General features: G+C 47.4%; 1 protein-coding gene across 3 annotated transcripts in view; it reads left to right on the top strand.

The window, feature by feature from the left end:
* The window catches only part of LOC140717626 (uncharacterized), a 129369-nt gene that overhangs the window by 41060 nt on the left and 73168 nt on the right, over nucleotides 1-15141 (top strand). For all 3 annotated transcript variants that reach the window (XM_073031213.1, XM_073031215.1, XM_073031212.1), the window contains exons 5-6: nucleotides 9833-9924; nucleotides 12188-12488. In XM_073031213.1, coding sequence (XP_072887314.1) covers nucleotides 9833-9924; nucleotides 12188-12488 — 393 coding nt within the window. The remainder of the gene's footprint in view (nucleotides 1-9832; nucleotides 9925-12187; nucleotides 12489-15141) is intronic.

Genomic DNA, 15141 nt, shown 5'->3' with positions numbered 1-15141 from the left:
ACACTCAACGATTCAGGAACAGCTTCTTCCCCTCTGCCATCAGGGAGGGGGTACAGGAGCCTGAAGACACACACTCAGTGATTCAGGAACAGCTTCTTCCCCTCTGCCATCAGGGAGGAGGTACAGGAGCCTGAAGACACACACTCAGTGATTCAGGAACAGCTTCTTCCCCTCTGCCATCTGATTCCTAAATTGACATTGAATGCATAAACACTACCTCCCTACCTTTTTATTTCTATTTTCGCTCAACTTATTTAACTATTTAGTATGCATACTTAACCGTAATTCACAGTCTTTTCTCTACTATTATATATTGCATTGTGCTGCTACCACAAAGTTCATGACATAATGTCGGTGATTTTAAACCTGATTCTGATCAGTTGGGGACTGGTGATAGCTGTTAACGCCAGCAGTGCCTCCCTTTGAATGAATTCATTTTCAAGAGATGCAGAAACAGCGTTTGAAAACGATATATAAGTTCCAATTCTGCCCCAAGTGATATAAATTTAACTGTAGAAGTTGTACTTTTTCCAAACATACATTATGACTTTGACTTCAAAAATGTGCCTGACGGCGTGACTGAGGTCAGGAGCTCCATTGTTATCAGTGAGGAGATAAAGTCCTGTTTGTTGACACGCTGAGCTGCTGTATTGTTCAAGCCAAGCTTTCCCCCTCCCTCTAGTTTCTACTAAACGCCCTCGTGACTTGTCGGGTGATGGTTCTGCTTCCTTGCAAAATTTCACAACACGATGCCTCGTCCCAGCGGCCGGTGTTAGTCAGGCCACCGATGTTGGCCAGAATACTGCAGCTGGACACTATCCTGCCTTCACTGGGTCTGCAGGGGTATTTTCAGGATTCCAGCGTTCATAAAACTTTCAACGTAAGCTTACGATCAAAGTACGTAAAGTTGCAGAAACTTGTAAAGTTAGTCAGCTTTATCATGGGTACCAGCCTCCATAGTACCCAAGACACCTTCAAGGAGGGGTTCCTCTAAAGGCGGCGTCCATCATTAAGGACCCCCATCACCCAGGGCATGCCCTCTTCTCACTGCTACCATCGGGAAGGAGGTACAGGAGCCTGAAGGCACACACTCAGCGATTCAGGAACAGCTTCTTCCCCTCTGCCATCAGGGAGGAGGTACAGGAGCCTGAAGACACACACTCAACGATTCAGGAACAGCTTCTTCCCCTCTGCCATCAGGGAGGAGGTACAGGAGCCTGAAGACACACACTCAACGATTCAGGAACAGCTTCTTCCCCTCTGCCATCAGGAAGGAGGTACAGGAGCCTGAAGGCACACACTCAGTGATTCAGGAACAGCTTCTTCCCCTCTGCCATCAGGGAGGAGGTACAGGAGCCTGAAGACACACACTCAACGATTCAGGAACAGCTTCTTCCCCTCTGCCATCAGGGAGGAGGTACAGGAGTCTGAAGGCACACACTCAGCGATTCAGGAACAGCTTCTTCCCCTCTGCCATCAGGGAGGAGGTACAGGAGCCTGAAGACACACACTCAACGATTCAGGAACAGCTTCTTCCCCTCTGCCATCCGATTCCTAAATAGACACTGAACCCACGAACACTACCTCACTGCTTTTTTTATTTCTGCTATTTTGCACTACTTATTTTAACTTAGCTGTTTAATTGAGTTACTGTAACTCAATTTTTTTTTCTCTATTTGTCATGCATGCATTGTACTGCTGCCGTAAAGTTAACAAATCTCACAGCGTATGCTGATGATATTAAACCTGATTCTAATACTACACTGAGATACAATTACTTACGGGCATTCACAGTAGGACAAGGAATCAATGGAAAACCACATGCGAAGACCGACAACAACCAACGTGTAAAAGAAGACATTCTGTGAAAATACAAAAAATAAATAAATAATAGTAACTAACAAGCTCTGAGAACGTGACTTATACAGTCCTTGAGAGTGAGTCCGTAGGTTGCGGAGTCAATTCAGAGTTGAGGGGAGTGAAGTTATTCAGGCGCCTGATAGCTGAGGGGTAATGGCCGTTCCCGAACCTGGTGGCGTGGGGCCCACCTGTACCTCCTCCTCGATGGTAGGAGCAAGGCCTGGAGGATGAGGCTCCTTGATGATGCGTGCTTATTCCATAGCTCCGTAATGTAGAGTTGAACCCTTTCACGCCCATCTCCACTTCCGCCGTCGTGTACTTGCTGGAGTATCTTCTGCTGGGATGCGACCACACATTGTCTAACTTGTGCTCACTGGGAGTGTTGTGCAGATATTCCACGTCGCATGGCACCTCATGGGATCTGCTGCTCTCTTGATGTTTACAGTTCAGTTCTGCATTTATATAAAGAAGATGGAGTTCCAACCAAATTTGGGTGGAGGGTGATTTTTGTTATTCAATGGATATCATTTCAAAGAATGGGCATTTTTTTTCTATAGAATGAATGTTAATTGACAATTCTAATATAATACACGATTAACCAGAATCAGAATCAGACTTTAATCGCCAAGTACCTATGCACGTACAAGGAATTTACTTCCGGCAGATGTTGTCTCTCTGCTCATAACAATAATAATGATAAATATAAATGAAAATATAAATTGTACATACAGGTAGTGCAATCCAAGTAATAGTTAGCTGACAGTTAACCGGCAGTTAACTGTTCAGCAAAGTGACCGCAGTAGGGAAAAAACTTCTCCAGTGCCTATTAGTCTTAGTCTGGAGGGATCTGAAGCGCCTACCAGACGGAAGCAGATCAAACAGTCTGTGCGCAGGATGGGAGGAGTCCTTTGTGATGTTCCCCGCCCTCTTCTTCAACCTGGAAGAGTACAGGTCCACGATAGAGGGCAGGGAGGCTCCAATAATGCGCTCGGCAGTCCTCACTGTGCGCTGTAGTCTGGTTCTATCCTGCTTGGCGGCTCCAAACCACACAATGATGGAGGTGCACAGGACAGACTCAATGACTGCAGTGTAGAATTGCAGCAGCAATTCCTGAGGCAGACCGTATTTCCTCAAGAGCCGCAGGAAATACATCCGCTGCTGGGCCTTCTTCAGGATGGAGCTGATGTTCTGCTCCCACTTCAGATCCTGAGAGATGGTGGTTCCCAGGAACCTGAAGTTCTCCACGGTGGACACAGGGCTGCTGAGGACTGTGAGGGGAGACATAGCGGGGGGATGTCTCCTGAAATCCACTATCATCTCCTTTGTCTTGAGCGTGTTCAGCTCCAGATTGTTCCGACTGCACCAGAGCGCCAGTTGGTCCACCTGCTGTCGATATGCAGACTCATCACTATTCTGGATGAGTCCGATGACGGTAGTGTCGTCTGCAAACTTCAAAAGCTTCACATAGGGGTTGGAGGAGGTGCAGTCATTGGTGTAGAGGGAGAACAGCAGTGGAGAGAGGACACACCCCTGGGGGGCGCCGGTGTTGGTGATTCGAATATCCGAGGTGACCTGTCCCATCCTTACCTGCTGACTTCTGTTGGTCAAGAAGCTGTAAATCCAATCGCAAGAGGTCAGGTGGCACAGTAAGGTGAGACAATTTGGAGCAGAGGGTATGAGGGACAATGGTGTTAAACGCCGAACTGAAATCCACAAACAGCATCCGAGCATAGGTCCCAGGACGATCCAGATGTTGCAGGATATAGTGCAGTCCCAGGTTGACTGCATCGTCTACTGACCTATTTGCCCGGTAGGCAAACTGCAGGGGATCCAGCAGGCTGCTGGTGAGGGTAATTAAATAGTAATTAGTTGCAGCAAATTAGGGATCTTTGGTTAAGTGTCGTCTTGCCATCTCATAAAATCATTATCACGTTAGTTTAACAATGGCGCACATACAAAGGCGGTTAATTTTGATCAGAGGTAGGTTCAGAATTAGAATCAGGTTTAATATCACCGGCGTATGTTGTGAAATTTGTTAGTTTTGCGACAGTAGTACCATGAATATGGGGGGAAAGCAGAATTACAGTAAGTATATGTATATTGAATAGTTAAATCAGTAGTGCAAAAACAGAAATAAACAAAGTAGTGAGGTCGTGTTCATGGGTTCAATGTCCGTTCAGAAATCGGATGGCAGAGGGGAAGAAGTTGTTCCTGAATCGCTAAGAGTGTGTCTTCAGGCTCCTGTACCTCCTCCCTGATGGTAGCAATGAGAAGAGGGCATGTCCTGGGTGATGGGGGTCCTTAATGATGGACGCTGCCTTTCCTTGAAGATGTCCTGGATACTGTGGAGGCCGGTGCCCATGATGGAGCTGACTGAGTTTACAACTCTCTGCAGCTTACTTCGATCCTGTGTAGTAGCCTCCCCCTCACCTTCCATATCAGCCAGTCAGAATGAAAGTCACTCATCCCTGGTTGATACTGGACCTGAACCAATTGTCGGCACCCTGTGTGTGACTCAGGCACTGTGGGTCGCAGATATCAGGTGCAAAGGTAAGGAATAGGGGTTTAAAGCTCTGGGGATTACTGTAAGGATGGACATCGGCAGTACGTTCAAATTCTGCTTATTGATCCTCGGTGGCAAAATGATACTGCAGTGTTTATTTAGTTGTGCAAGTGCAAACCGCACATCCCCTAAATACCAGTGTGCAAAGTCGAGGGCTTGTAGGTCAGTCAGGTGCAGAAGTTAATCTGCACGCTGCTGGAACTCTCTGACAGTTCAGTCTGACTGACACTTTCCGGCTTCAGCTGCTTTTCCACCCTTTATCTCGGCTCTTAGATCCCAGTCCAGCCTTGCCAGCTTCCATTGGCTCCCTGGTGCCCACAAACAAAATACAAATTACTGCCTATACACACAAAATGCCGGTGGAATGCAGCAGGCCAGGCAGCATCTATAAGAAGAAGTACAGTCGACGTTTCGGGCCGAGACCCTTCATCATGACTTTGTCAGTCCTGACGAAGGGTCTCGGCCCGAAACGTTGACTGTACTTCTTCCTATAGATGCTGCCTGGCCTGCTGGGTTCCACTGGCATTTTGTGTGTGTTGCTTGAATTTCCAGCATCTGCAGATTTCCTTGTGTTTGCGTTTTTAAAATTACTGTCTATGTTTCTCCTCGGCAGTGTTTAACCAACTCTCACAGGGCAACGATAGGGGGGAAGAAAACCTAACAGACTAAGATGGGTAAATTGCAAACTCATTATTCCAGTGTTTATGAGGCAAGATGGCTCCTGATGGCATCCTTCATGGTCTGGGATGCTAGCTCACTTTATTTTCAAACTATATTTATAACAATACTGTTCATCTCCAGTGAGACTCTGAATCTGAATTCTGCAACTCTTGTCTGACTCTGAATCTGAATTCTGTTCAGCTCCTGTCTGATTCTGAATCTGAATTCTGTTGAACTCCTCTCTGACTCTGAATCTGAATTCTGTTCAGCTCCTGTCTGATTCTGAATCTGAATCTGTTGAACTCCTGTGTGGCTCTGAATCTGATACTGTTGTACAGTCGGCCCTCCTTATCCGCAGGCGATCGGTTCTGGGACCCCCCCCCGTGGATACCAAAAAACACGGATGCTCAAGTCCCTTATTTAACCTGTCTCAGTGCGGTGGTCTTTAGGACCCAGTGGAACCCCGGACCTTATTTAACCTGTCTCTGTCCAGTGGACTTTAGGGCCCAGCGCAGCTCTGAATCCGCAGTGTTTCTGTTTACGAAAATAATCACAATCACGATTAAAAATAAAGTGCAAGTAATAAAGCGACTGGAAAGAGGAGAAACTCTATTGGTCATTGGAAAAGATATATACTATATATATTAAAAAAATATACTATATACAAAGACAAACGTTTGACTAAGTGACGCTAAATAATACCGGATGTACCTGTTCCGACTTCAAATCCGACTTAAAGACAGACTCAGGAACGGAACTCGTTCATAACCCGGGGACTGCCTGTACTTCTAAATCATTTCTAGATTACTTATAATACTTAATACAATGTAAATGCTATGTAAGTAGTTGTTATACTGTATTGTTTATGGAATAATGACAAGAAAAAATAGTCTATACATGCTCAAACAATGAGTGCTGGAGAGAGAACTTCCGGGTTTTCCCAATCCGCGGTTCATTGAATCCGCACATGTGGACTGTATTTCAATTTCTGTGAGACTCTGACTCAATGCTGTTGTACTTAAATTCCTGTTTTACTCTGAATCTGAATTGTTCTGAGATCCCTACTCTTCGTGATGTTCTGGGACCCCTACCCTACTCTTGGATGAGGAAGTGGACGTATGGGTTCTTCAATTCGCTGATGACACAAAGGTTGGGGATGTCGTGGATAGTGTGGAGGGCTGTCAGAGGTTACAGCGGGAACATTGATAGGATGTAAAACTGGGCTGAGAAGTGGCAGATGGAGTTCAACCCAGAGAAGTGTGAAGTGATTCATTTTGGTAGGTCAAATATGATGGCAGAATATAGTATTAATGGTAAGACTCTTGGCAGTGTGGAGGATCAGAGGGATCTTGGGGTCCGAGTCCACAGGATGCTCAAAGCTGCTACACAGGTCGACTCGTGGGATTGAGGTTAAGAGCCGAGAGGTAATGTTGCAGCTATATAGGACCCTGGTCAGATCCCACTTGGAGTACTGTGCTCAGTTCCGGTCGCCTCACTACAGGAAGGATGTGGAAATCAGAACAGGTGCAGAGGAGATTTCCAAGGATTTTGCCTGGATTGAGGAGTATGTCTTATGAGAAAAGGTTGAGTGAACTCATCCTTTTTTCCTTGGAGTGATGTAGGATGAGAGGTGACCTGATAGAGGTGTACAAGATGATGAGAGGCATTGATCATGTGGATAGTCAGAGGCTTTTTCCCCAGGGATGAAATGGCTAACACAAGAAGGCACAGTTTTAAGGTGCTTGGAAGTAGGTACAGAGGAGATGTCAGGGGTAAGTTTTTTACTCAGAGAGTGGTGAGTGCGTGGAATGGGCTTCAGGCGATGGTGGTGGAGGCAGATACGATAGGGTCTTTTAAGAGGCTCCTGTACAAGGAGCTCAGAAAATTAGAGGGCTAAGTAATTTCTAAGGTAGGGACATGTTCGGCACAGCTTTGTGGGCCGAAGGGTCTGTATTGTGCTGTAGGTTTTCTATGTTTCTATGAATTCTGTTCAACTCCTGTGTGAATCTGAATCTGAATTCTGTTGTATTTCAATTCCTGTGTGACTCTGAATCTGAATTCAATTCAATCTGATTTCTGTTTCAATGCAACTCCTGTGAGACTAGTGTTTCAAATTCCAGCATTTGGGTTACTGAAGCTTCAATCCTGTGCTCAGATTCATGGGGAACTAGGCTTACTGCGTTAGCCACTGCTTTGGAGATCTTGTGTGAGCTGCGTAACCGCCTTGTGGTCACTGGTCTCCAAGCGGCTGTAATAAAATGACACAGCCATGCAGTTTTGTGGTCTCGGGAGGACGGCGTTTGAAGGCTTGAGCTTTCAAGTTTAGTTATCTCCAGAGTCGGTCAAAGGAAGAACCTTAAATCCTCTGAGCCTTGGGTTAATTTGAAATTTGTTTCTGCAGGCGAGGGAGAGAGTGTAGAGCCTCACGACCACCCAATCCCATCTTGTTTTGTGGCTCTCTTAAAATTGACATGTACGGCACAGAAATAGCTCTTCAGCTCATAAAATTATTGCTGAACGTGATGCATAATTAAGTTTATCCCTTTTGCCTGATTATAACCCTCATTTCTCCATACCCTGCATGTTAATGTGCCTATCTATAAGCCTCTGAAATGTCATAATTCTGTCTAGTTGCTCTACCGCCCCTGTGCAATCTGAGCAGCCCACTCTCTGTGTGGGGTAGAGAAATAAAAACTCTCCCTCTACCTCTCCTTAAAACTTTCCCCCCGCCCTCCCATTCTAAATACGAGGGATGATTGATAAGTTTGTTGGCCTAAGGTAGAAGGAGTCAATTTTAGAAAACCTAGCACATTTATTTTTCCTACATTTACACACTTAGTCCGGCGGTCGTGGAGCGTACGGATCCCTTCTTTGTAGAAGTCGGCGTCTCGGACCTCCACAGCATGGGGTGATTGATGAGTTCGTGACCTAAGGTAGAAGGAAATGAGATATTAACTTCAAACTTTCTGCATTTTTGCTCAAAGAGTTGAACTGCACTTGCATATAACGGGAGCTGCATAACTCATCTCCTTCTACCTTAGGCCACAAACTTATCAATCACCCCGGCTGTGGACCACCTGGAGGTCCAAGATGCTCTCGTTATGTGCACGTACAGTTCAACTCTGAGTGATTTCGCAGAAAGTCTACCTTAGGCCACGGACTTATCAATCACCCCTTGTACATGTTCTCTAGTATTTAACATTTCGTTCATTCGTTCGTTCGTTCACAACAGCCTGCCATCCGAATACCCGGGGAGCCTGATGGCCTGGATCTGGCTAACGGACCTCCAGGGCTCAGAGTTCAAGCAGGGTGACCCCAGGGGTCAGGAACGTGGGTGAATTTTTACAGTTCGAACCAGGGTCTTGAGTGCTTGTTTATTTCCCTCCCACTTAAAGCTCAACGGGGTAATGGGAAAATTTATTCTACTGTTGTGTACAAGTAGATTAAAAAGTTTCTTTGTGTGTTAATAAGGGGAACATCCAATGGTTTGAATAAGTCCAATAGTCTGACATTATTACTGAGAGATAAAATGCAGAACAGGGCCTTCCTGCACGATGGCTCACTCTTAATGTGCTTCTTATAACTTTACAAGCTTCTATCTCTAAGACCTCCATTGGTCAGGATGTTCCGTTGTGGCTGTCTAGATACACAACCTGGCCAGTACGACATGGAGAGCAAGCTGTTACCCATGTAGCAAGCTGCCCCCCCCCCCCCCCCCACACCTATCTGATAACCCAAAGGATCGGTGGAGACCGATACAGTTTGGCACCAGCAGTGTCACAGGAGTTGCCAGTCAGCGTTGGACTCAACAGAAGACTGCCTTAGGGAGTCCGGCTACGGATTTTTTCCCTTGGGGAGTTTACTCCCGAAGCCTTCCCCAGGAGTGGGTATAGCCGCAAGACAGGGGAGATTTGAGATCAGAGTTTTCCTTCTCCTAGGTGAGCTACCAACATCAGCTGACAAGCCCCATCTGCCCAAAGTGACTGGTTTTAAGGTGCCGGAAACCCACCTTTGCCCCTTTTCCTGTCAGTAGAAACAGTTCTGCTGAGCTTGGTAGCTAAGCCACACGTGAAGGCCAGGAGCTGGACTTGGTTGTCAGAGGCTATTTGAGTTGTATGCCATTGAGGGTATTATCCCCATTACCACCCCCAGCTATAACACCCTTAAAGAACTATAACATTGAGGAATATGGACACACTGGCTCAGCCAGAAGTTATTTCTCCATTCCTAATGATCCCTTTGAGGTGGTGAGTGTTCCCTCTTCAACTCTTGTGGAAAAGCTGCTTCCACTGTCATGGGTTGGGAGTTCCAGGACTTTACTGGAGTGTGTGTGACACTAGGGGAGCATGGTGGCGTAGAGGTTACCATGACGCTTTACTGTTCCAGTGACCCGGGTTCAATTCCCGCCGCTGCCTGTGAGGAGTTTGTGCATTCTCCCCGTGACCGCGTGGGTTTCCTCTGGGTGCTCCAGTTTCCTCCCACAGCCCAAAGATGAACCGGTTGGTAGGTTAATTGGTCATTGTAACTTGTCTTATGGCTAGGATGGGATTAAATCGAGGCATTGCTGTATCTCAATTTTAAAAAAAATGATTGAGTAAGAATTCTCAGTGTGTTAGGTGGTGATTTGATGTCAGTCCCACGTGGCCTGTTGCTCGTCCTCCTAGCTGGAAGCTGTTGTGGGTTTGTAGGGTTTGGGGCTGCAAATCATGAAATACCCCTGCAATTTGTGGCTTCTTCATTTTGACGCAGATCCGAAGTGGGTTGAACTGCAAGAAAAATTCTGCCGGGAGGTGGAGGAGAAGAAACGGCTGAGTTCTGAAGTGAAAGCATTGAAGCTGCAGGTCAGTGTTCAGCTAAAATTATGTGGATCTTGCATGTTTATTTTACGAGGGGGGAGGCTCCTTGTGTCACAAATAAGGCAGCCTGACCAACAGGCCACAATTCTGAAACGTGAGCTTCTGCAGATGCTGGAAATCTTGACAACGCACTAAAAAGACGCTGGAGGAACACAGCAGGTCAGGTGGCATCTGTGGAGGGGAATAACCAGTCGACGTTTCGGGCCGAGACCCTTCGTCAGGACTGGAAAGGAAGGGGAGAAGGGGCCAGAATAGAAAGGTGGGGGGTGGGGAGAGGAGGAGTGCTAGCTGGCAGGTGATACTTGAGGCCTGGTGAGGAGGAAGGTGGGTGGGTAGGGGAGGAGGGATGAAGTAAGAAGCTGGGAGGTGAAATGTGGGGGGGGAGGGTGGAAGAAGCCAGAAATAAAAAGGTGGGGGAAGGTGAAGGAGTGCAAGGAGACAGGTGACACTTGAGACCAGCTGGGGGGGGAGATGAAGTAAGAAGTTGGGAGGTGATAGGTGAAAGAAGAAAGAATCTAATAGGTGAGGAGAGTGGACTGTGGAAGGAAGTGAAGGAGAAGGGGCTCCAGAGAGAGGTGATTGGCAGGTGAGGAGAAGAGACGGGCTGGGATGAGGACTGGAACGGGGAGCGGAAAAAGAGAGAAGGGGAAGGGACGAATTCACTGAGAAATTGATGATCATACCATCAGCTTGGAGGTTACCCACTGGATACAAGGTGTTGCTCCTCCAAACTGTCTGTGTGTGTGTGTGTGTGTGTGTGTGTGTGTGTGTGTGTGTGTGTGTGTGTGTGTGTGTGTGTGTGTGTGTGTGTGTGTGTGTGTGTGTGTGTGTGTGTGTGTGTGTGTGTGTGTGTGTGTGTGTGTGTGTGTGTGTGTGTGTGTGTGTGTGTGTGTGTGTGTGTGTGTGTGTGTGTGTGTGTGTGTGTGTGTGTGTTGCTTTGGATTCAGATTCATTCATCTGCCATCATACATCAAAACCTAAAGTGAAATGCATAAATGATTTTTTTTTGCATTAGGAACCAACACAACGTGAGCGTTTTGTGTGTGTTGCTTGGGATTTCCAGCGTCTGCAGATCTTGTCGTGTTTGTGATTCCTCCAGTAACTTTGCATTTCTTTGTACTGTGAAAGAATTAATAATCCTGTTTTAGTCTTTCTTTGCCTTGTGCAATTTTGGACATGCTGTACACGTACAACACGCTGGAGGAACTGAGCAGGTCGGGCAGCATCCGTGGAAACGAGCAGTTAACGTTTCGGACCGAGACCCTTCGTCAGGACTCCCGACCTGCTCAGTTCCTCCAGAGTGTTGTACGTGTTGCTTCAACCCCAGCATCTGCATCTCCCGGTGTGGCCTTTTATATATTGGTGAGACCCGACGCAGACTGGGAGACCGTTTTGCTGAACACCTACGCTCGGTCCGCCAGAGAAAGCAGTATCTCCCAGTGGCCACACATTTTAATTCCACGTCTCATTCCCATTCTGATATGTCTACCCATGGCCTCCTCTGCTGTCAAAATGAATCCAAACTCAGGCTGGAGGAACAACACCTTATATACTGGCTGGGTAGCCTCCAACCTGATGGCATAAACATTGACTTCTCTAACTTCCGTTAATGCCCCTCCTCCCCTTCTTACCCCATCCCTGACATATTTAGTTGTTTGCCTGTTCTCCATCTCCCTCTGGTGCTTCCTCCCCCTCCCCCTTTCTTTCTCTCGAGGCCTCCCATCCCATGATCCTTCCCCTTCTCCAGCTCTGTATCACTTTCGCCAATCACCTTGCCAGCTCTTAGCTTCATCCCAACCCCTCCGGTCTTCTCCTATCATTTCGCATTTCCCCCTCCACCTCCTACTTACAAATCTCTTACTATCTTTCCTTTCAGTTAGTCCTGACGAAGGGTCTCGGCCCGAAACGTCGACAGTGCTTCTCCCTATAGATGCTGCCTGGCCTACTGTGTTCCACCAGCATTTTGTGTGTGTTATCTGCAGTGTACTTTGTGTTTTGGAGGTACACTGTTGGGAAGTGGGAATCCAGTATTTATTTTGTCTCGGTGAATTAAGATGCGTATGGCATGCCGACGCTCTGGTGCTCCCAGTTCCAACACCATAATTTCACTCAACCCCTTACCCTGATTTCAGGTTATGGGGCAGGGGGTGGGGGGGGATGAAGAGACGCTGTTAAGTCTTTTGCAGGTGTCGTGGTCTACCACTGCTGCCCAAGGTGTGTTTCTTCATTGAATATTCTCCCGCCCAAGGTTCAACAGTTGCAATTCAGCAGCAACAAGAACCATCGCGAAAATGCTCCGCAGCAGATCAGGGCCTCCACGTTTTCCTGGCAGCAGGAGAAAGCACCCGCTCAGGTGGCCGAGAGCCCGGTCAGACACGGATCCTCTTCCTCTGTCTTCCCATGGGAACAGCCAAGGACATCCCTGTACCAGAATCCCAGAAGCCCCCAGCAGAACAACAAGACCAGTCGCCTTGAATTGGATTCCAAGGACAACCACCTGGAAGAGTCGGTCAGGGTGCAAGTCCAGGAATTGAGGAAAGAAAACCAAGGTACTGTTTGACAGGTCCTCTAATAGTGGCAACTTGCTTCCGTTTGCTTTTCAAAAGAGCTGAGACGTTGTGTGGAATAACGAGGGTAGCTTTTCCATCCCGGCTGTAATTTTCTTTTTGGAAGAAGCTGTAATTCTGAAGTTGAACTTGACCTTAGCAAGCTAGGTCAAGGATAATCCCGAGGTACTGGGTGGCGTAGCGGTTAGCGTTACGGTGACCCAGGTTCAATTCCCGCCGTGGTCCGGAAGAAGGTTGTGCATTCTCCCCGTGTGCCTGTGTGGGCTTCCTCCAGGTGATCCGGTTTCCTCCCACGTTCCGAAGATGTACTGGTTAATGGGTTAGTTGGTCACGTGGGTGTAATTGGGCAGCGTGGACTCGTAACAGGAAGGGCCTGTTAAATCTAAATCTAATTTGGGTCCAGTCAAGGATAAAAGCGGGAATTTGCACTTGGAGAAGAAATTGGAAATAGGGCATTTCACATTATCCTCCGCAATTTCCACCAAGGATCCTACCACTAAACGTACCTTTACCTCCCCCACCCCCCACCCCTTTCCACAGGGATCGCACGCCCGCCGCGATTCCTTTGTCCATTTGTCCCTCCCCACTAATCTCCCTCCCGGCCACATATCCCTGCAAGCAGTCTAACGCCTGTCCGTAGACCTCCTCCCTCACCTCCATTCAGGGCCCCAGGCAGTCCTGCCAGGTCAGGCAAAGCTTCACTTGCGAATCTGCTGGGCTCGTCTATTATGTCTGATGCGACCTCCTCTACGTTGGTGAGATGCATCATAAATCGGGGGGGCCGCTTCATTGAGCACCTCCTCTCCATCCGCCACAAGTGGGACTTCCCGGTGGCTAGGTGTTTTTACCATGATTCCCATTCCCATTCCCATTCCGACATGTCGGTGCTCATGGGCAAAGATGGTCCACTCACCTCTCCCATCAGATTCCTTAGGGGAATTAAGGGGTTATGGGGTAAAGGCGGGTAGGTAGAGATCAGTGTATGGCCAGATCAGCCATGATCGTATTGAATGGCGGAGCAGGCTCGACGGGCCAGATGGCCGACTCCTGCTCCTATTTCTTATGGCCTTTTCTCCAGCCCTTGACCTTTCCCAACCATCTGGCTTCACCTATCACCTTCCAGCTGGCCTCTGTCCCCCACCCCCACCTTTTTATTCTGGTGTCTTCCCCCTTCCTTTTCAGTCCTGAAGAAGGGTCTCGGCCTGAAACATTGACTATCTATATGCATTTCCATAGACGCTGTCTGACCTGCTGAGCTCCTCCAGCATTTTGTGTGCGTTGCACACGCTGATTTTTGAGGTTAAGGAGCAGGTAATGCTGGGTCGTCAAAAACGCATTAAGGTGGATAAATCCCCTGGACCTGATGCACGTAGGACCCTGGTCAAACCTCACTGTGCTCAGTTCTGGTCACCTCACTACAGGAAGGATGTGGGACCATAGAAAGGGTGCAGAGCAGATTTACAAGGATGTTGCCTGGATTGGGGTGCATGCCTTATGAGGATAGGTTGAGTGAACTTGGCCTTTTTTCCTTGGAGCGACGGAGGATGAGAGGTGACTTGATAGAGGTGTATAAGATGATGAGAGGCTTTTTCCCAGGGCTGAAATGGCTGCCACAAGAGGACACAGGTTTAAGGGGCTTGGGAGTAGGTACAAAGGAGATGTCAGGGGTAAGTTTTTTACACAGAGAGTGGTGAGTGCACGGAATGGGCTGCTGGCAACGATGGTGGTGGCAGATATGATAGGGTCTTTTAAGAGACTTTTGGATAGGTACATGGAGCTTAGAAAAATAGAGGGCTATGTGTAACCCTAGGTAATTTCTAGAGTAAGTACATGTTTGGCACAGCTGTGTGGGCCGAAGGGCCTGTATTGTGCTGTAGGTTTTCTATGTTCTATGTTTTTGATGACGTACTGAATCTGCGCAAACTCCTGAGGAAGTAGAGGCACTGTCATGCTTCCTTTTCAATTATATTTATGAGGAGGCCAGAACAGGTCCTCTGAGATAGTGGAATTTTAAAGTTAGTGACCCTCTCCACCTCTGATCCTCTGATCAGTACAGGATCATGGGCCTCCTGTAATGGTCCTTCATTAATGTACACGAGAAAGATATGGTCCTCACTTAATGGTATTGGCCCAAGGTATATAAAAAGGTTGGGAGCACTTGCTCTAGGTTGACAAGTTGAACTGTGCGAGATTTGGTTCACAGTGAATCAAGACAAGTTAGATTATGTAAGTAATATTTCCATGAATGTCTTGAGCAAACTGCTCAAGTCAAGTCACTTTTATTGTCATTGCGACCATAACTGCTGGTACAGTACACAGTAAAAATGAGACAACGTTTTTCAGGACCATGGTGTTACACGACACAGTACAAAAACTAGACTGAACTACATAAAAAACAACACAGAAAAAAAACTACACTGGACTACAGACCTACCCAGGACTGCGTAAAGTGCACAAAACAGTTCAGACATTACAATAAATAGTAAACTGGACAATAGGGCAGTAAGTTGGTGTCAGTCCAGGCTCTGGGTATTGTGGAGTCTGATAGCTCGGGGGAAGAAACTGTTACATAGTCTGGTCGTGAGAGCCCGAATGCTTCGGTGCCTTTTCCCAGATGGCAGGAGGGAGTTGTATG

The sequence above is a fragment of the Hemitrygon akajei genome, chromosome 28 (genome assembly GCF_048418815.1).
Source record: "Hemitrygon akajei chromosome 28, sHemAka1.3, whole genome shotgun sequence".
NCBI classification, from domain to species: domain Eukaryota; kingdom Metazoa; phylum Chordata; class Chondrichthyes; order Myliobatiformes; family Dasyatidae; genus Hemitrygon; species Hemitrygon akajei.
This window is presented reverse-complemented; position numbering and strand designations above follow the sequence as displayed.